Source organism: Myripristis murdjan, chromosome 16 (assembly GCF_902150065.1).
Source record: "Myripristis murdjan chromosome 16, fMyrMur1.1, whole genome shotgun sequence".
Classification (NCBI taxonomy): domain Eukaryota; kingdom Metazoa; phylum Chordata; class Actinopteri; order Holocentriformes; family Holocentridae; genus Myripristis; species Myripristis murdjan.
This window is the reverse complement of record NC_043995.1, coordinates 23,863,358-23,884,900: the sequence shown is the minus strand read 5'-3', so window position 1 is coordinate 23,884,900 and position 21,543 is coordinate 23,863,358. Positions and strand designations below refer to the sequence as shown.

Sequence of the window (21,543 nt, the reverse complement as noted above, 5' to 3'; positions counted from 1 at the left end):
GGAGGAGTCAACAGGCAGCGCTATGATTTCTTGTGGTCCAGTCACATGAGTGTTGATAATATAGTGTTGCTGAATGGTGCATGAATAAAATCAGTAAACTGTCATACATTTTCAGCAGTGTGATTTATTTACACTAATGCAGATCAGTACATAAAGCCTCTTTATGTGCACTTGTGTGTTTCAAAGCTCCAGACATCTCATTCATTGCATAAAATTACATTTTAATACGAAAGCTCCACTTCCTTTTTTTGTTTGCAATGGAATGATTATTCCCATAACAGCAAGCAAGATATAATAAAGAAATCAAAAGTGGATAGTTGGGTTGTGATCCTCATTATTTTTTGGATTACAATGTAACTTCTCCATTCCTGATACGCATTTCTCGTGCCATCCTGCACACCTCGAAAACTCCACAGCAACAGGTCATCAAGGCGTCGTTGCATATTGTCCCCTGTGGTGAAGCATTGCAACAAAATCACGTGATGGAAAACCTCAAGTCTGTATCACAAACCCTTATGCAAGTTATGTTTCTCAAATGATGCGAAACGCAAACGTTTGTACACACTGATGAAATCTCCTATTGTTTTTCATAGAATTAAGGTCTTGGACATAGGACTTCCTTTATGAGATTTAAAAGTGATCAGATTGATAGCCTTATCCAAGATAGTAGCCTATGAAAGCAAGCACTCTGAGGAGTTTCAGAAGTATACTCATATTGTTTTAATATGAATAACATACCTGGATACCATAGGTCAGTCTCATGTGAGTCCTCATGGCTGTCATTCCTCCTGGCAAACAGCCCAAGCAGCAGTTTTCTCCATATTTATCGGCTGTATAGCAGCTCAGTGCTAATGGACAGAGGCAACCCACGACACCTGCACAAGGAAATGTACTTAACTGTGAATTCTTGAAAGAAAAAAAAAAGTATTTATACCTGAGAAATGTTCACTGATGCCCAAGTGCACCTCTGTATGGGCATACAGTTTTAGAAAATACATTGATTTTGACTCACAGACAAACAGGTCGCTGCAGCAGGAGCACAGGCCGGTACTCCACTCCCCGGTTTGAACATTTGTGCCATAGGAGCTTGCGGCCGGCTGGTGGGTAATCACTGGGTTCGACATTTGGATCACTGGGCTTGCTTGACCACAATTAGCCACCTAGTAAAGAACATATGTTGCTGTTATGCAATTAAAGCTGCTGTTACCTCTAGGACTGAGCAACAGCACGGTTTCACAATTTGCAAGATATTGCTGTCAAACGGACACACAGTGTTGCAAGCAGCTTCGGCAAACCCAATCTAACCCTTTTCATCAGTCAGTTAGGGAAATATATGTATGTGCATTTTTGATTGGGGCATCGACCAGATCTGAGGAAGATTGTGGGATGATTTTGTTGGCTTCGACGTTTGATACTTTAATACATTTCTTATAGTTTTGAACCTGAAATATAGAGTGAAGGCTGCAATGTCTCACACAGGGAAGAATTTAAGCTCTACAGGTGTGAACACTGTGAAGCATCCAATTCTGAGGTTTGCTCACCAGCACACCTTATTTAAAGGAGACATCATTACCTATGTAAGCGAGGGGTCATCTCCTCTATATGTGTGTATAGAGCATCAGTTTGCCTGGCCATGTCTCCCTGCATCTAACAGACCTTAGGCTGGAGGCCTTGTGCCACAGGGAGACAAGTGCGTCTCACCAGTGCAGCTGCTTACAGTGTCAGCACAGAAGATGAAGAGCAGAGCCTACAAATGTGACATACAGCCATAGCACCTGACCCTGACCACTTAGTATCTACACACCACATGTACAAAAATAAAATTCCTCATCTCTTAACACTAATGCAGTTAGTAACAAAGTTCGAGTTCTGGCGTTTTTCTTGGGGGACATATTTACTTCCACGAATCCTAAATGAACTGTTAAATAGATGTCTTGTGTTACATTTAGTGATTTTAAACTTAAACTTAAAAAAATGTCTGCAACCTGAAAAGAAAAAAAAAAGGAAAAAAAAAGCAAGGCATTTGTCAGTGTGATCTGCACTAGTAAATGTCACCATTTCAGAGGTAAAGCATGGATTGTCACTCAGAGCCACATGCTGCAAAAATGATGTCAAAAGGAATGGAAAATTAAAGATGAATGTAATTATTGCTCCGAACTACAAAATGATGCTTTTTAGTCTGTAACAGTGGCATCAACAAGAACTGTGAGAACACAAAAACTGTAAGTACAACATATGCACAGTGCACAAAAATGCCTGATCGAGGCAATTTAGAATGTATGTCGTAAATTCATGTTTATCTACAAATGTGAGGGAAAAAGTGATCTCACTCACCAGAACAGTCTGCTACTCTGCACTCCTCCAGATCAGAATGAGACTCACCACACAGGAAGCTCTGATGAGTGTAAGCTGTGAAGTGCTGGTTACCAACTGCCGTTTCTGTGGATGACAAAGATCTCCTCTGTAGAGATTCACAGGCAATACTCAGAGCAATTAACACGAATTTCTGGCTGCTGTGCCTTGTGTCTAGTAAATAAGTAATCTTACTCAAGAACAGCTCGCCGCACTATATCTTGAGCACGCTGCGAAGAAGTGGAGGAATATTGATTCAGATGCCGTTCCAATCACACGCTCAAGATCAGCTCGGTTCAGGTTCAGGGAAGTCATGTGGTTTTCTGAATATTGCACCACCCTTTTTATATAACACCCACAAAGCATCATGCTCCCTGTTTCATGCATCTTCAATAACCTTGATGACGTTTGTTTCTACTTGATATGATGGCTGTGGGAAAAGAACTTCACCGCTGCAGTTTCTAAATGACAAACTTCCACAATCTAGTCAAGTAAGAACTGCAAAGCCACTAAAAACATTTAATCGACAGTCATCTAAAATAAACATAAAAATGACTACACACATCATTTGAATATCACTGTTTCAAACGTCTTTATTTTCATTGACTTCTAATTGGTCACATCAACAAACAAGAACTCATTTTGCATGATGGTATCAAGTCAAGCAGGGAAAGATCATCCATTCCCACAGTACCACATGGTCCAAGGGTAACGTAAAGGTGTTAAAGAAGGTGAAGATGTTATTCTGGACGAGCATTTAGAGTAATATGCTGCAATGTTCACGGGGTCTCAGCAGCTGTTGTCTTGGCTGCCTCCTCTCTGGCCCGGCTTTGACTCATCCTCAGCTTCTGCTCAGCCTTTTGTTTCTGCACCTCTTTGAAAACCTGAGAGAAAGGCACACATGACCTACCATCAGTTGGGGGCACAAAGTGACACCTTCTGCATCTTCGTTCCATGGCTGTTGTTCAGACAAGTGCACGCATCATCTTAGGTGAGAACTTTGGTATCACACTTTGTAAGTGCCAGCGCATTTTTAACGAACATGTATCACAGTTGAACAGGCAGGGTCAGGCACCTCGCCACAAAGAATCTTTTAGTAATGGTTTCAATGGAGGATTTATGTGTCACACAAATTTAACGATTTGTTCTGAGATTGTTACACCACACTAACACATTTGTCTGAGGGCATAAAAACAATAACTTTGTTTGCTACCTTGATGCAAAAGGCTTTCTTGGCCAGCCAGCGGCGGGTGGCCCGTCTGTAGTACTCTGGGGGGAAGGTGTAGGTGATGCCCAGCTGCTGGCACACATTCTCAAAGGCTTGGTAGTTAACCAGCCGGAGGTTCTTCAAAAGCTTCTTCCTGCGGTCGATGGCCATAAGCATCCGTCTTTTATTAGCTTTGTCCTGGAATGAAATGAGACAAAGAGAAAATATAGGCGACTCAAACAGTCTCAAACCAGGGGAAATGAGGAAATTAAGTACAGCTGATACACATCCATCAAACACTCTACAACAGAGCATAATCTAACGTTGGCAGCTGTCTAATTAACAGCCATGGTACACCAAACACACATTTGTTGGGATTTGTGATTGATGCGCCTTGGCCATTATTTGCATAACATGAGTTATTCTATGACAAATGGTATGGTGAGACAGTTTTTAGTTTAGCTCAGGTTAATAGACTATAAAAAGCAATATAAGCACCATCATACTGGTATTAGTATAAAAACAGTATGACTTTGAGTATGAAGAGTATCATAATACTAACAATAATCAGTACTGTGAGAGTTAATTTCATGTACCAAGTAACAAACTTTGGTCCATATTTAGGTCAGTTTCATCATCTACATGTAACATATATGAACACGACATGTGGAAATAGTCATTTCCTAGCTTGACCGTGCTATGCTCTTTTGTCATATGGGGGCGTACACAGGATATCCTGTTGTGCTATCATGCTTCACACCAGAGGAAGGCAAGAGAGGAAATGTGAAGCGATGTATTCATACTCTAGTAGTGCTGCTCAACAATCGTTTTACATATTACAACACAACAGAAATTTCTGAAGTTCGCCCTGCCCCATAACAAACTTCCCTCTGTGGAATGCAAGGGGGAAAAGACCTTTAGAGCTTCTCAGTGTAATCGTATAAAGCATGAACAGTATTGTCTTAATTTGATATTGTTAATGTTAATCTTTAACACACCTTGTGATGTTTTTGCATGTGCTCCTGATAGTTTCGGATTCTTGCTGTCAAAATGGCCACTGAAAAAAAAAACAAAACAAAACAATGGTTCGGGAATGCAAAAGAACTTAGTCAAAGTTTTTTTTGGTTTTACTTTTCCCCAAAGTGAAAGCATCTTACACCAGGACTGAAAAACAGAAACTCACCCTTGACCTCTACTGAGCTGTGGTCATCCTCATCCCTCTGGACTTTAGCAATCAGCTGTTCTTTTTTAAGCTGTAGCTTTTCTTTCTGAGGACATACATTGAAATAAACAGCCTGATGGGCCTTAACAAATTTATTACTGTCCACCATGATTCTTTCTCAGAGAAAAAGAGAGCAGATAAAAACATTGCAAGGCAATCCATAGGAATATCAGTACTTACATGGCTTGCTAACTCCAATGTAAGAAGTCGTCTGACAACATCATCAGTCCTAATAACACAAGATACACCACTATCAAACCGGGGCATAGAGATTTAAGTCTATTCAATAACATAAAAAAGACTTAGGAATGCAGATTTACACTTATGAATGCAAGCTGTACAATGTTACTTATTTGCTATATAGGCTACTGTATGATATGTATGTATGTATATATACGTTTGAGCGAGGGGAACGGCAGCAAAATCTTTTTTCAGCATTGTTGGAGGAAGATCGCTCAGCTGGCTCTCAAGGACTGGAAGAGAAAACAAATGCTTGATGAACAAAATTAAACCAATTGCGTAGATGTCCACTGCTAAAATGTTGCTTGCTTGCTGGTTTGACGTGAGACTCTCCTAGCTGAATCAAATACCTGTCTTCTTTTTCTTTGCAGCACTGGCATAATGTCTCACTACTGGCTGAGAAGCAAAGCTCCCTCCACCTGACAAAAGAGGAAGAGAAAAAAAGAAGTCAATAAATAAATAAATATATCAATTAATTTCATAAGACATCACAGGAAAAACTCTGGACAAGAAGTGTGACATATTAAATACATAATGAATGTATATAGCCTAGATAAAAAGCGACATTCTTTTTTTTTATGTAGCACACTTCACACACAGGGAAACACAATGTGCTTTACATAAAGTCACAATATAATCACAGCACAATCATAGTGCTATTACAGAAAATAAATATGCATAACAGGTGCTAGTGCAGTTATTTAAGAATGAGGACAGAATATACAACTATAGGAAACAAACACAAGGAAACAGTGATGAAAATCATGACACTGTTGGTTAAACACAGACAAACTGAATCAGCAGAAGTGGTCACAAGTCAGAGCTGAGTGGGACAGGCAGGAACTTCACGCAGTACAAAAAAAAAAATACCACAGAACTGAGTAAAAACGTCTGACACAGTTTCAAAATGGAGGCTTCACAATGTTTAAGTTTATTTAGAGCCCCGAAAATCACTGATTACAGCCTTAAAGGGCTTTCCAGGCCCACGAGTTTACAGCAAACATGACTGGATGACACCCCCGACTTAATCATCCTGGTGGGCAAGAAAAAAACCTCCCCAGAAACCCAGAGGTGGACAGTGAAATATGGAAGAAATCTCGAGAGGGACCACAGAGAGAGAGGAGACCAAGTAGGCTAATTATGGCTGGTAAGCAGGTAATTATATCAGAGCAGCCATTTGGAAAATCTTTACAGGAAAAAAAAGAATAACCTGGTGATAGGAGCACAAAAGCTGGACCTGAGCAATGGAGGTAGTAATGTGATCTGATGATATCTCTCTACACCCTCTTCCAATAACTGGACAGGCTTGGACTATGAAGTAAGCCTGGGGTTATCCTTCCCGCAATAATGTCTCCTGAAAATTAATAAACAGGGTGTTGGCTCTGTAATGGCCTGGGCAGCCATCTATGATTCATTAGGTCTGCTGATTGCTCTGCATGGTCATATAATGAGTCACACAGGGTCATTTACAGAACCAAAGACACCGTATGTTCCAAACACTGATTTCTCACAGTGTTCTCCAAGATGATAATGTCCCATACACAAATTGAAGACCGGTTTCATGAGCATCAGGACTGAAGCAAATGCCTCCCCGGCTAGCAGGTCTAACACATCACTGAGCCTGGATGGAAAGCTCTGAAGCAGGGCCTGCAAGGAAGATCATCCACCTTCGTGATGCCTCAGACAAACGGTAGATGCTCTTTCTTACGGTTTCAGGAGAGACATGAGAGAGGCTAAATGTCTGATATTAGTGAGTCTAGCTTTTTCGTGGACACAATGTGCGCGTGATTTCATTGAGTAAGTTTAGTCTCCAGTTGACTACGATCTGTAGTTTAGATTTGTCACCTCCTGTATGCGGAGAAAAACTCCTGATAGTGATCACACCTAGCACAATAATTTTGTGACATGATAATGACATGACTAAATCTAGCGTCTACCTTAGGGGGCATGGTATGCTTTTCTCTGTTGTCACCTCATATTTTAAAAAAAAAAAAAATCTAGTCCACTGCAGTTTTAAATGTCTCCATTATTAGTCTATTAGCTATAAACATAGTTACATTGTATTTAACACTGTAAAACATAGTAAATACAGTCATAAATGCAAAGCCAATGTGACTGACCACATTAGTTAAATGGTGAAGCATCTCTACTATGACGGGAATCATCCGGGATGGTAATACTTGTGTGTATTATCAGTGCATTACATTGAGTTTAATCATTTAACAATGGTGTGAGGAGGATGGAAACTATGGCTGTCCCTGTCACCAGATCTCAAAACAACTACTGATTCACTGGAGGTCCAACAGTGGTGCCTCAGAAGGCATTTTCTACAATTATCTCTATCAAAATATCAAATGATCGAATTTTTGTGAAAGGCTGGCATCGCATCCTGCCTCTAAAAATCAAAGACACGTAGATAAACTTTGCTGAGGCGCACAGACAACTTTGCTGTGCTGTGCTGTGGGTCAGTGCTCACTTCCCATAAAAACAAACAAACAAACAAACAACAACAAAAAAATAAAATAAAATAAAATAAACCTGTGCTACCTTCATTTTGGCAGCTACAAAATGTAAGAATACCTGGCTATTTGTGCCATGTTATCTTTTCTTAGTACTTTTGCACTAATATAATTTACAATTACAATTGCAATTCACATTTTCCAGACACTTTTAGCCAAAGTGACATATATAGAGATTTTTTTTATACGTTTTTATTTTTAACCAATAAAATGACAAGGGGTTGGAAGACCATTAATGAGGATTTATTTATTTGTTATTGCGGTTATTCATGTGACTTCTGTTCCTCCTCATTTCTCATGGGAGTGTGATGATGAATGATTCACAACAACATATGTATTTTATTTTATTTTTTGGGGTTATAATCACGAGTGTACAGTGGATGCATGCGTGTTCCTCTGTCAGCAGGCTGGAGAGGATGCAGCCCTGTGAAATCCAGCTGACACATTCCACTTGACATGAGGAAGAAATTCTATTATTATTATCCACATCCTCTTAATGAGTTCATAAGTTCAGAGGGCTGCCAGTGAAGAGGATTAAAAGGTTTTCAACATTTTATATGAGCAGCGGGTCAACCAGTGCAATAATATATCCTCCCTGGCCTTGTTTCAGTGCAGTTCACTTGTATCAGTAATAAGTTTGGAGTGGGACCCTGACTGAGAATAGGCACTCATGCTGCCAAATTAAATTTAAATGGCCCTCGTGTGTGTGTGTGTGTGTGTGTGTGTGTTGTCTTGGTTAGTGCCGTAAAATGGCATGCATGTGTTATTTTACATCACCTTATCCGTCCTCACATGTAGCAACAGTGCCCACTCCTGTTAGCGTTACATAATGAGCGTGTAGCTGAAATGTTTACGGTGTGAATGAAAGACAGACTAATGTCATGTATTACTTGCTACACGCCTCTCTAGCCAACTACTAGATATGCATGGTGTTTTTTCCCCTATTTGTCCACACTCACCACAGCTGACAGTCGGTCTAGATGTTACCGCGGAGATGCACGTCCAGTTTCTCGATGACAGCGCCGCGCAGGATCCTGTCAGCTTTGACAAAACGCCGCTTTCCCGCAAAACGACGCGTGACGATTTCACAGCGCCTCGTAAAGCCACGCTGGAGAACATGACGGACTGGATAATATTAAAGATAAAAATAAATAAAGGTCTGAAGTGCCGAAAATGTGACAGGCAATAACACTCGTCCCCTACATGAGGATCGCCATATTGGCTAGACCAAACTAGCCGATTGAGGATAAGTTGCTGCGCTATCGATGTCAGACCGCATCGATGGGACAATTATGGGATTTCCATAATACCTGCCTACATTTTCCTTGTGATTGAGTTGTGCCTATCTATGCCTATAAGCCTATGTGTGCATGGAAGTATTAACGCAGGAATTAAGTATTACTTGCTTTAATTAATTATGTAAGCTCCCTATAAGCATGTATTTCGGTCATGTTCAGAGCTGTCAGCGGTAAATGATCAGTCACCATAGAAAAAAAAGAGCAACCAGGCTTTTCTTTCTTTATTCACTTTATTTTGTGAATTTATTTTGTTATTGTACTTTTTTTTCTTTTACTACTGTTTATACACACACCCATACACACACACACACACACACACATGTGCACACCTAATTCTACATATTTTAACAGTAGTAATGTGGTGTTATGCTACACTATATCTGTACTGGGATAGACTGAAACTCTGGTTTGAGCAGTTTTAACTGATGTTAGTTAAAGTAAATTTAATAGGTTAATGCAATTAAAAAAAAAAAAAAGTGTTAGAATGATCTCAACATTAATGTCCTATAATTATCAACTAGACAAAGAAATAAAGCAATGCCCGTACTCTGAATCTTACTTTTATGGAAAAAAAGACCCTTACCCTGCACATTACATGAAGATCAATGCACAATTTGCACAATTTTCTGAGCCAAGCTATTAAAAAAGGCGAAAATTTGTCAACCAGGTGACTTGTCACGGGTAACTTCTAAGATGTCCTGTGATTTTGATGTTGATCTGACAGACTGAGGAAGGCTAAAATAAAAGTGTGAAGTCTAGCTCTGTGTAAGTTGTTGGTGGAGTAGTTCGTTATAGGCGTTGAGTCATTTAAGCACCTGACATCATGACAAAAATGTATTTTTTCACAGGAAGGTGATGTATTCATAATCACTATAGTATAATATGTGATCAAAATCATATGCATTTTTAGACAGGATACGCTGGATAATATAGTTAAACTCAATAAGGTCATTACATAGACCCAAGCATGCGTCCCCTTGCATTGAACACCTTTCTAAAGCAGTTAACCATACAGTTAGTGAAGCACTCTTAGTCAATTTGAGCTTCATTGAAGGTTAATGCTTGCAGAAAAGGAAAGTCACCCCAAAGAATGCCTGCATCAGCCCTTTCCTCAGGGCCATCATCCTGGCTTGGCCCAAAAAAACATTGTGCCGTGGTCATCCCATCCGTCGGCATGTTCTGGTAGCTCTTGTGGCTGAAGACTTCCTCCATCTCCAGGAGGGGCTGTGTGGACTCAGAGCGTAGGTAGACATGCGGCTGGTTGGCGGACTGACTTGTGTACGGACCAGAGAAGATCACGGTGGCATACGGGACAGAGTCGCTGTTTGTTCCTGAGTAACTGGGGCTGAGCGGTGAACCACAAATAGACTCTCCCAGGTCACTGGTGTCCTCTGAACCACGGTGTAACCAATGGACATCATCATTTTTATCTAACTTTTTGGGTAGGTCCAGGAAGCTCAGGTGGGAGAGGTATATTGGATTGGGCTCCTCAAAGTCCGAGAATGCAGGGATATCCTGTTAAAGGGAAGTGCATTAGTCTTTGCCATTAAATAAGAGCAACAAATCATTGTGCCTGTAGCAAATCACCTCATCACATGGCAGTGTGATGATGTGTGAGTGTTGTTTTTTTTTATTGCTTTGCATTAAAAAACACCCTATCAGTGATTTCCCACACAGCAACAGGACAGAAATTGAGCACCTGCATAGACTCCGATGTCCACCTCTTGATGCTGCTATTGGCCGGGTCAGGGATCATCGGCCAAAAACGCACCTTCAGCCTGCAGAGGAGGTAACAAATAAAGCCTAATTTGAGCACAAACGCCACACTACAGCACAGCGGTTTATAGGCTGGATAAGCTCTCACCTCTTGTGGTTTGAGAAGCATGTCATGACTGTGATAATAATCAGTAGTGACAGTCCAACTCCACATGGAATTACAATCATCACAACAACAGCGACTGCATCTGGGAAAATTAATAAATATGAAATCTCAGCACAGGAGTACACTTTCCTTGTAATGTTTCCACATAGCCATTACTAGACTAATAATAATAAAAAATACCATTACCCTAGAAGTACTCCCATCTTTTATTATTTTATTTTTCAAGGTCTTTTACAAACTGCTGGGAAGGAAACATGTTGCTGTTTTACATGACTGCACTGACTCGAGGAGGACTTAATTGAATATCGCTGGTATAGCCTGCATGCCTCTCTTCTTTAACTATTTTCCTTGTGTTGCTTTTATGTTTTGTATGTGTGCTCAGGGCAGTTGCAAGGAATTCTGGGCCCCCTGAAAGAATATTGGTGTGGGCCCCTCTCCCATTCATTGGCACTTTTTTAACTGTGTGTGGGCCCTAGTGGGCCGTGGCCCCTTAGAATTGTCATCACCTTTCCCCCCTATACGACGGCACTGCGTGTGCTATCATATGATTTTTTCTTTTTTTTTTTTATGTGAAATTAACTGTGCTGCCGTCTTGACCAGGACTCCCTAGAAGAGGAGAACTTGTATCGCAATGGGATTTTCTTGGCTAAACAAAGGATATATAAAGATATAAAATGTGAAATAAATAAATAAATGCTGATACCAACCAAAGGGCTCAATTTTGAAATTAATCGTTGACCCATTCAGACTTCCACCCTCTGTGCTAACCATCATGAACGCCTCGTACAAGGACATCGCGTTGAGCTCTTTCAAGGTGATCTTCCTCTTTTCCAGGTCAGCATTCACAACTGAAACACACACGTCAACTTAGTATCCAGCATATACAACAAAACAGCTGAGAAGGTCACAAATATAGACCATCTTCCTACTTTCAATGTGTCCCTCTTCATCCCAGTAGAAGATCTTGTAGTTCTGGACGATTCCATTCCTTTGGCCTAATGGGATTTCATCCCAGGAAAGCTCAATATAGGAATGCCAGGTCTTTTTAACCCATATTTTTGGTACTATGGATGGTGCTGCAAAAAGAGGGGTCTTCATTAGTAACCACTCTGAATCTGTGCTGGATTTATTGGGTTATGAGAATTTTAACCATTATCCTTTAGCTCAACATTATTGTCAGTGCTCATGGTTTTTGTTTTGAAACTTCAGGGCTGGCAAAAAGTGTTATTCATTACTTATCCACAAGAGGGCATTATGATATCACTAGTCAAGTGGATCTGATGAGTTACACTAATTTTTATTATGCATTTGGCAAGCTCTTTTCTCACTTCTTCAAATGGGAGACACTTCTCCTCTTTGTGTGATCCTCTTGGTGTCTTCGGCGACTTACCCTTTTGTCTTGAGTAGGCATTAACAGTCTTAGGGGGGCCTATCCCGTCCTTAAACCTGGGATACACAGAGATCCCATAGGGCTGGTACGGCTCAAAGTTCCCTATTGACCAGAGTGAGGAAGTTAAAGTGGATCAGTGACTGTAAGTATATAACGTTATGTACAGACAGATCACACACAGGAAAAGAAGTAGATCTTGCATAAGTTTAGTAGTATTAGACATTGTACTTACGCTCTCACGGTAGAAATGTAGACAAATACTGGTTGTGTATAATAATGGTATATGCACCCTAAGATTTCCAATGCAAATTATGTAACACACACACCTGTTATCACAAGGCCTGACTGGTTTCTGTCAGTGATTTCAAAGCGAAGGAGGGAGGGGTCTGATTTTAGCAAAGGTCTCCATTCTACCACATAACCAGTGAGGCCAGGGGAGGCAAGGCTGGTCCACTGGACAAGCAGGGTTGTGTCATCACGAGGAAGGACGGTCACATCTGATATCACAGTGCCAGCTGGAGACACAAAACGCATTGTGCATATTGTGGACTGATTTTTTTTTTTTTTTTTTTTTTTTTTATCATACCACATTGTAGCTATGTCATTTTCTGAACCAATTCAAGCATATTTAAAGATGTTACCTTTACCTTTTTGTTGAAACACAGGGACCTCAGTGGGGTTGGATTTCCCTGCTGCATTCATAGCAAATAGGAACACTTTCTTTGCTCCTGTGGGAAGCTGGAAACTACAGTAGTGTCCCAGCGAGAAACAGACCTGTCTCCTCTCACCCCGCAGTCTTTGAAGTGAGACAATGTACGACACATTTTGACTGTTGGCGCGGAATTGTTTTGATGGCTAAAACAAGAAAAGTGAGGAGACCTTTCAGGGGCAGGCTTCACACACACAACAACCATCACAACCTGAGGTATAACAGCAAATATGTCAGTTTTTGACAGGTGTCAAGCATTGCATGCCGTGTATGTACCTTCCAAAACAAGTGTACTTTGAGATGTTTTTGCTTGTGGTCCCCTGATACTTTCATCCAGGAGTCGAGTCGTCCAGTGGGAGCTGAGAAGAGAGAGATGGCTGTCAACTTCACAGCTCATCAAAAGCCTGTACCTCTCACTCAGTAGAAAGTAAAACTTTTCCATACAAGACAAGCCTATAGATTCACTGCTCGAGTGTGCAGCAAAAGTCAATACATCAATTCTGCTGGTGCTATAGAAGAGACTAATGGGAGATGTAGAACATGACATTAGCATATATTGAAAAGACCAGGAAATGGAAGAAAAGGTAATAGATTGGAAAATGTTAGAGTGACGAATTGTGTTTTGCTGAATTGATCCAAGTCCTACCCTTCTCCAAGGTGACTCCAGATTGGCGGCTGCTCCATTCACTCCAGGGGCTTTGTTGGTATCTAACTCTAATCTGGGCGTAATACTCTGTCCCATGGAGCAGACGACACACTTCCACAGGTCTCTTCAGCATTACACGGGTCATCGGGATCTAATATATATGTATAACATACAGCATGCGCATGATTGCATGTTCAGACTGACTATATTATAGTATGGCTGTCATTTTATTCAACACAACGGGAGCATTTAATGTATGGGCACTGAAACAATTTGTACTCACCACCGGTTCACTCCACTGATTACTGTCAGCAGATTTCAGCCGAACCTCCAGGTTGAGGCTGGAGATGGTCACCCAGGTTTGCTGCTGGGACAAGCTCCAGCTCACCCCCAGGCAGCCGTACTTTTTAAGTCCAGCTTGAACCTTCAGGATCTTCGGCGGGTCAAATTTAGCTGAAATGAAGCCGTGAACCACTATTAGACACTCTATTAAAAAATTTGACAACATAGACACTGGGAACTATCAGCGGACACATGACTCTGAAGATTTCAAAGGGCTTATAAATAGACCACAAGAGTTGAGCAAAAGTTAATATTATTACTGTTTGAGTTTGGTCAGACTATTGATTTACTGATAAACTGGACCAGTGTCAGCCTTTCATATTTATATTTGATAAAGGGCAGTCAGCTGCTGCTGATTTGTTGGAGGTTACTTGTTATCCTCATAATTTTTTTTTCTATGCATGTTTTTTATTTCTTTATTTAATATTAGATTTTTGTATTTATTTATTTAAGGTTGGTAATGCATTATGAGTATGGGTTGCAATAGAGAGCACTTCTCATTACTTGGTGGAATACTTTGGTGGAGATACTGAATATTGGTGCAAAATATTGGTTATCAGCCGCTTCAGGGCAAATCAGCTTCAGTGATTATGCTTTATTTTTAACCCCACCAACCCAACATTCATTTTTTTATATATATGAGTGTAAGCAAATGCTTTTTATACACTCTTTATAAATGCTTCATAAGGAGGTTAAAGCTCAGTGTTACCCCTTCTCCATTAAAAATCCATTTTGGCCGAACTCTTGTTGCCTCTATAGTGCTGTATACTATGTGTACCATGTTTAGTGTGGTCAGTTTCTTAATTATACCCACGCACTAATCCTTACCTGACCTGAGAGGTTCCAAAATGACAGGCTCTGAGGACACCTCACCCAGTTCATTCACTGCCTTCACACTTATTGTCATTTCTAAGTAGAAGGAAAAGTCTTTGCGAGGTATTGTGTAGTGGTGGACTCCTGCTGACAGCTCATAAGTATGGTTCTCCTGCGAATCTCTGAAAATGAGGAAATGATGAGATGGAAAACACGGTTATGCAACATCACTGATGTATTTTGAAAATGAGATTCTTTTGGGGTTAAGCTAGATATTCCCATCCTAAAATTCTCATGGTTGTCTGATGATTCTTTGAGGTACTACAGAAAGAGTGTTTTTTTTTTTTTTTTTTTTTTTTTTTTTTGATAACCTAGATGGTCAGGACAATGATAAAGAAAATATTACCTTATTTCTGTATGAAGGGTGTAGTTTGTTCGTAGGTGGGTCTCCTTCTGCCCAGGGTCCCACCTACAGGTCAGGGTGCTGGGGAAGGTGAGATTTGTCTGACATCTGAGGTTCTGTGGGACCGCTGGTGGATCTGTGCATAGATACAACTTTTAGAGGTTCATGTGAATCTTTATATATCCATGTAAAGCTGCCTTCTCTTTTTCAACAACACAAGCAGCTGGATCAGTTGAGGGTTTAGTGTCTTGCTCAAGGCCAAAACCACAGATACTACTCCCTCACAATCTCCACCCATATTTTCCATATTTTCCTAGCCGGATGATAGCTGAGGCTGACAGCTGAGGTTCTGCAGGAGCAGTGGTGGAGCTGCGGACCAATTCAAGTTTTATAGATTTAACTCAACTTTAACTTACTATTTTGGTAGTTGGGGTTTGGTGTTCTTGTTTCGTATTTTGCCTTCACACAGTCGTATTCCTATTCACATTCATACATAAACATGTACACTCACACATGTACACATACTCACATAGGTCTATACACTCTTTTTTACACACTTTTACACACATTTACTGCATTGATCTAATGTATATTTGCGTTGACTTAATGTATATTTGCCCTTTTTTGTTGGTTTGTTGACATTTTTTCTTTTTTTTTTTTTTATGTAATCAAATTTTGAGGTGTGATTCTCCTATAAGCCCCTAGGGGTTTTCTGTATCTCACCTGCACAATCTATTGTTATTTCATTCTTGTTCTGATGTTTTGCTTTTTTTTAATCTGCATTTAATTCTAACAAATCTAAACTATTCACATGCAATCATTTATACTTTTAAAAGTGCATTGTACATTTAAAAAGATTTGAAGTTCTACAGCTATACCTGGCCACATGAACACCGATTAAAACGTTTAGATTCATCCAGAATAAAATGTGCAGCCTCTTCTTCGATGTGATTACATGAATCCTCTGGTAAAGTCATTGTCTCTAAAAACTGTACCGATCTATAGAGCCACAACATTGTGTCAGATGCCTTGACCAGTATAAACACTTTAAGATTTGCAGCACTGAAGCCATGTGCTAAAATAAAATGAAATCTTGTTTACCAGGTTATATAAATCTGTTTCTGTTTGTTTTGATGGCTCACAGATAAACATGTGCGATGCAAAGTAATTTGATTTTGATCTGACTGAACTCATGCTGTAGCTGCTAACAAAATGTACATCAGCAAAAAAATGTGCAGGCAGCTTAAATCACGCTCACATCCAGCTCTGATGGCCACTCCTCCCACTATTTGACAGGGAGAGGCCTGGACACAGCAGGTGAGGTAAGCCATCGTGTCATTGAAGCTTGGTATGACAACCATGGAAGTCCTGCTGTCATTGGCTGCAGGGCTGCTGGGAACAAGGCGCTGGCCAAGGTGCCACTCTATATGAACAGCTTGTCCCCTGGCCAGAGGGCAGCCGTCTCTGATGACACAGGTGGCTGTGACAGGTGACCCCAAGACCACCACTGAGCTGGACGTCTGGACGCTGGCACACGGCAGCATCTCATCCTCTGTCAATGAGAAATTAAATTTAAAGCAGAACATTTGTCTGGCATTTGCTGAGCAGATTGAGGGGATTTTTTTTTTTTTTTGTCCAAATTCAATCTTCACATTCTCATAATTACCAAATGTGCTGAGGCTTTATATTTAGTTTTTTAATAACTTCTCAGGCAATGGGAGGGAATGTGTGATAACAATTGCCTTTGTAACTGCTGTAGATGTTTCCATTTAGACGTGCTGTTTCGCTCTCAGGATCATCACTCACCATTTCTTGCTCCGCTCACAAAAGCCAGCAGCATGGCAATCACTGATACCCACGTGGATGTCATCTTGATAAAACCTGTTAAGCAGCCAAAAGAAAAGGCATTATTCTTAAATTACAAACTTTCGTGCCTTATCAAAACAGCATTTAAACTGCCATGCCTTCCGAGGGACAGGCTGGATTGGGTGAGCGGTATTGAATGTGATAATGTCTGCCGGCTCAAAGGACATCAACGCTGTGGTGTTTCAAGTGTTTGGCATGACAGGCTGTTGTGAGTGAGGATGTGATCTCCATGGTACATAATAATTCAATATAAACACACGACCGAACAAAGGTTTTGCTGCTGTCCAAAAGCCAAGCGGTGGAAACTCTGCACGGCTATCTTTTTGTGAGGTGTTTGCATAGCTCGCTCAGAACAAACCTGCGCCCTGACACATGACGCCCCTGTGAATGAAGAATCAACAATTATGACAGCTTCATTACACATTCATGTAGAATGATTACATAGCCTAGTTGACATTTAAAGCTCTCCTATCTAATACAAAGTGAAATTTAAATTCCCTAGGTAGAATGAACAGATTGCACCAGTGGCTGCCTATACATACTCTATTGCTTCTCACTCAGTTAGATGGGTAAAACTTTGCAAAACTGCTGGGAAACTAGTGTTACCAGAGTTGTTTTAAGGCAATCGACTTTGATTTTGGCCACATGTTCCATAGATACTGAGCAGAAGATGGGACTTTGTAAGCTTAGCAGACGGAAGTAAACATAATTAGATGTTAGGCAGCAATGAACAACTTGTGTTTTTAAGTCTAAGACTCAAATGGGACAATTGCGCTGTAGTCCTATATGAAAAGTCATATAAACATTGACTAAGGTGCTATGTCCTCTTGTCAAAACACTCACCATTCCACAATCATGAAAGTTTGAAATCACTTAATCCTGTTGACACAAGATGGCTGCCGTCAGAGCATGCCTGAGTCTCTCTTACAGTCTAGGAGGAAAGACAGAGAGTCATCAGTCTTGAAAACTCCTGTAGGAGCAGGAAGGACGGCTGGTTACTAATTGATTCTTGTCACTCATTTTACAAAACCCAACTTTGAAATAAATAACAAATGAGATAGTAAAAAATAAAACTCAACTCAGTTAAATTCAATTCAATTCAATTCAGTTCAGTTCAGTTCAGTTCAGTTCAAGTCTTTATGTTGTCTTTTATATTTGTATTTTCCTGTTTGATTGTTGAATACTGAAAAAAGCCCAATAATTTCACATTGACATAAGGAATATTTCTGTGTTATAGACTCCTTTGTATAATGGATTGAGGTTGATGTTTATTAAGAAATGCAACAGAGCTCAAAATAATAGAGGCATTCAAATGCAATCGTCTCGCCTATTGACCACTTTGTCACAGTGACCTTTATTTATTTATCAGCCAAAGAGGAATTTCACCAGCAGTTAGTGCTTGGTGTGTAAATTCTGGATCCTGAGTGTCATCATCTAAATACTCACAACCACACACGCACACACACGCACGCATACACACACACACACACACACACACACACACACGCCAACAGTTGCACACATGCTTGCAAGCAGTCATAGACACACATGACGTAGATGTAGAAGCACACACGCACACCAACACACCCCACACAAACACACACACACACACACACACACACACACACACACACACACACACACACACACACACACACACACACAAAGCCAGTCTAATGCCAGGCAACTGAGACCACAGGGTTGGGAAACTTCCTGTGGTCTTGCACCAATCGTTCCCAGGTCCTTTGTCTGTGTTCTGTGAGAAAAGTATCTGGAGTCTGTTCCTCTGCGTTCCTCACACTTTCTGACAACAGACACTTTTAGATTCAATTTAATTTGTTTCTCAAGGGGAACAGAAAATTAAGATTATTCCAGATTTACACATAAGTTTAGTCTTCCTGACGATCTATGGCACATATTTTCTGGGATGAAATCAAACTCTAGCTTTGGGCTAAAATCTTTACTTTTGGGCAGGCGTATTTCCTGAAAGTAGCTAAAATGCTCAAATGAATGGCATGGAAGCAGCCACATAAGATTAGGAAATATTACTTTAATAATTCATAAACTATCACTCAAACCCACTGTCAGATTTCAGCCCATAGCCCAACAGTAATTTACTGTTTTGTGAAGTCTGTGTGAAAGTGATGTGGAAGAAATGGAGGGTTTTTTTTTCCTCTATTTTTTTTTTTTTTTTTATCAGCTGTATGCAGAAAGCCTTCCATTTTTCTCTGCCTTCCTTTTTAGTATTTCTGGTTACTATTAATGGGTAATTGCCTTTGCCTTGGACAAAAAGTACGCCAAAGAGAGAGAGGGAGGGAGAAAGAGGGAGAGAGAGAGGAAAGAGAGGGAGAGAGAGAGATGCTATTAAATTTGGAGTGCATTTTGTCAACACACACAATTTGATATGCTTAATATAATGAGAGCATAAAATGACACTGCCCATTTCCTGTGTATTGACTAATAATCTACCGCATATGTCAATGCAAATATTTTATTGTGCTCAGTTTTTAGCATAATTGTGTCTTAGTGGCCCTGCTCACTGTTTGGTACACTCTGGATGTTTTTGTTATACCCACCATTTTGTTACACCCTGTGTTTCCTTTTCTGTTACAGTCAGGAGTTACAAAACGCCCACTTTCAGGATTTGGCAATATCCTCATGGGGGAGTGCAATGACAAACCTGCCTCTATTTCTCCTTTTACATCTTCTTCATCACCCCAAAGACTGTGTGGTAAATGAATCTGAGAAGGTTTAATGGAAATATGCTGTTTGTGTTTTGAGAAAATTCATCACAGCGCAGTTCCTTGGCCAAGCTTAGCTAAGGTGACCTTTGTGTCAACATTTTTAAAATTCCTGATATAAGAAAGGAGGAAAGCAATCAGTTTCACATCCTTTTTTCAATGGATGGCCACTGCGTGAACATTTTTTTTTTTTTTTTAGATCTATACTTTAGATCTAATTCTTCATGTCAGAGCTAATCCCTTAAGGTCATATCCATAATTTGAAGGGAAAACAAACAAACAAACAAACAAACAAACAAACAAGTAAAAACAAATCTAATAAGTTGACTGCTGTGAAAATAAAACTGATATGTTTGCTGCCCTTTTATCTCTGATTACAAAGAGCCTTTTTAGAGGCTTTTTAAAAAATAATCACTTGTGTTATTATTTCTTTTTTGAGTGCTGAACTTCAAATGCCATTACTTGAAATACTTTATAGAAGCTCCATCTAATGTAAAAAGATTCAAACGAAAAGCAGAAACTGGCATTATTACACAGTAAACAATAAAGGATGATAACTGGCAAGAGTACAGTACAGAACAGCCAACAAAATTAGATGAAACAAGTATTTTAAAAAAAGTTCATCCACACATTATGCTGATCTGTCCATAAACTGGATGAAAATGTAACTCTCTGGCTTGAACCTGTGTCATTCAGAAACAATTTTTTGAGAGGCTTTTCCTTTTTAATCTGGCATTAGCAGCAGAATGAAAGGAGCAGTAAATCGCTTGATGTGAAGATAAAGGAGAGCCATCAGAGAGACTTGCCACTCACCACACAGCAGCTGCAGCAGACCCAGAAACAGGAGAGGCTGTCATCAGGCCTGATAGGATCAGATGAAACAGCGCGGCTCAAAGCAGATCAGATTGGAGGACATTTGTGTGTTAACCAAGCAGCAGCAGCGGCAACATCCTTGTTTTGAATTTATGAAACCTGACCACTTCCAGGATGAAACACATGACTGATGGGGCCCCGGTCGAAGTCGAGGGTTTGAGTCAGGATGTTCTTGAAATAAAAGAGCTGAATAGTTAAACTGATCATCTGGAATATTCTCCATAAGTGAACTTAAACTTCTTATTACACTGTATAGAGCCAGATTCATATACACAGAACATTTCATAAATATTCTGATGCCATATATCATCATCATATCATTAATTTTCAGTGTTTGGAGACACGATAAAAGATGTAAGAATAAGAGCAATAAAAACCAAACAAACAAGAAAACCAACAAACAGACACAGACTTACTTTTAGGTGTGAGTGTATGTCTGCTGCTTTAGAAACTGTTTTAGTTATGATCAGTTTTGAGGTGTAGGTATAGGTAGTGAATTCTAAATATTGATAAATTGATAAATATGATACGGGCATTTAAGTCAATTTAAAACTAGAGTTTTCACAGATGAGTCGATTAGTTATCAATTTAAAACTAGAGTTTTCACAGATTAGTCGATTAGTTATCAATTTAAAACAAGAGTTTTCAAAGATTAGTCAGTTAGTAGGTCACACAACCCTGCCAGTCAACACTATGCAAAAGTGTCAGCTAGACTGTAATTTTGGCTATAATTTTAGCTCTGTCCACTAATGAACTGGCTAAAATACTATCTGTTTCAATGAACAAATACATTTGTAAACTTTATGCAACCTTGGGACATTTATGTTTACTGGCAAGTGCTCGCAATCAAAATCCCATTGCACACAGGAGGCTGTTTAAAGCTTTTCAGATAACCAAAAAGCCCAGGGTGGAAATTTCCTTAGTGCCCAGCAGCACAGCCTCATCCCCCACTCAACTACTTTTTGTGAGCAGTCGATGACTAATGAAATCCAGTAGTCGTGAATGCCCTATTTAATCCTGTAAAAAAAAAAAAAAAAAAA

The 21,543-nt window shown here is 39.9% G+C and overlaps 2 protein-coding genes across 2 annotated transcripts; both read right to left on the bottom strand.

Annotated features, from left to right (window-relative positions):
* Window positions 1-2,925: 2,925 nt before the first annotated feature.
* mrps15 (mitochondrial ribosomal protein S15) lies at window positions 2,926-8,794 on the bottom strand. Its single transcript, XM_030073156.1, has 8 exons — window positions 8,500-8,794; window positions 5,372-5,440; window positions 5,179-5,254; window positions 4,962-5,010; window positions 4,743-4,827; window positions 4,558-4,616; window positions 3,566-3,757; window positions 2,926-3,236 (listed from the first exon to the last, which is right to left on the bottom strand). Exons 1-8 carry the CDS (start codon window positions 8,657-8,659, stop codon window positions 3,132-3,134), a joined length of 795 nt encoding a protein of 264 aa, XP_029929016.1. The 5' UTR covers window positions 8,660-8,794; the 3' UTR covers window positions 2,926-3,131.
* Window positions 8,795-9,141: 347 nt separating this feature from the next.
* On the bottom strand, window positions 9,142-20,555 carry csf3r (colony stimulating factor 3 receptor). Its single transcript, XM_030073505.1, has 17 exons — window positions 20,444-20,555; window positions 17,733-17,820; window positions 16,830-16,904; window positions 16,282-16,575; window positions 15,027-15,159; window positions 14,636-14,802; window positions 13,749-13,918; window positions 13,466-13,616; window positions 13,096-13,178; window positions 12,758-12,965; window positions 12,437-12,625; window positions 12,111-12,212; window positions 11,650-11,796; window positions 11,428-11,568; window positions 10,703-10,802; window positions 10,538-10,616; window positions 9,142-10,353 (listed from the first exon to the last, which is right to left on the bottom strand). Exons 3-17 carry the CDS (start codon window positions 16,891-16,893, stop codon window positions 9,868-9,870), a joined length of 2,514 nt encoding a protein of 837 aa, XP_029929365.1. The 5' UTR covers window positions 16,894-16,904; window positions 17,733-17,820; window positions 20,444-20,555; the 3' UTR covers window positions 9,142-9,867.
* Between the last annotated feature and the right edge of the window lie 988 nt (window positions 20,556-21,543).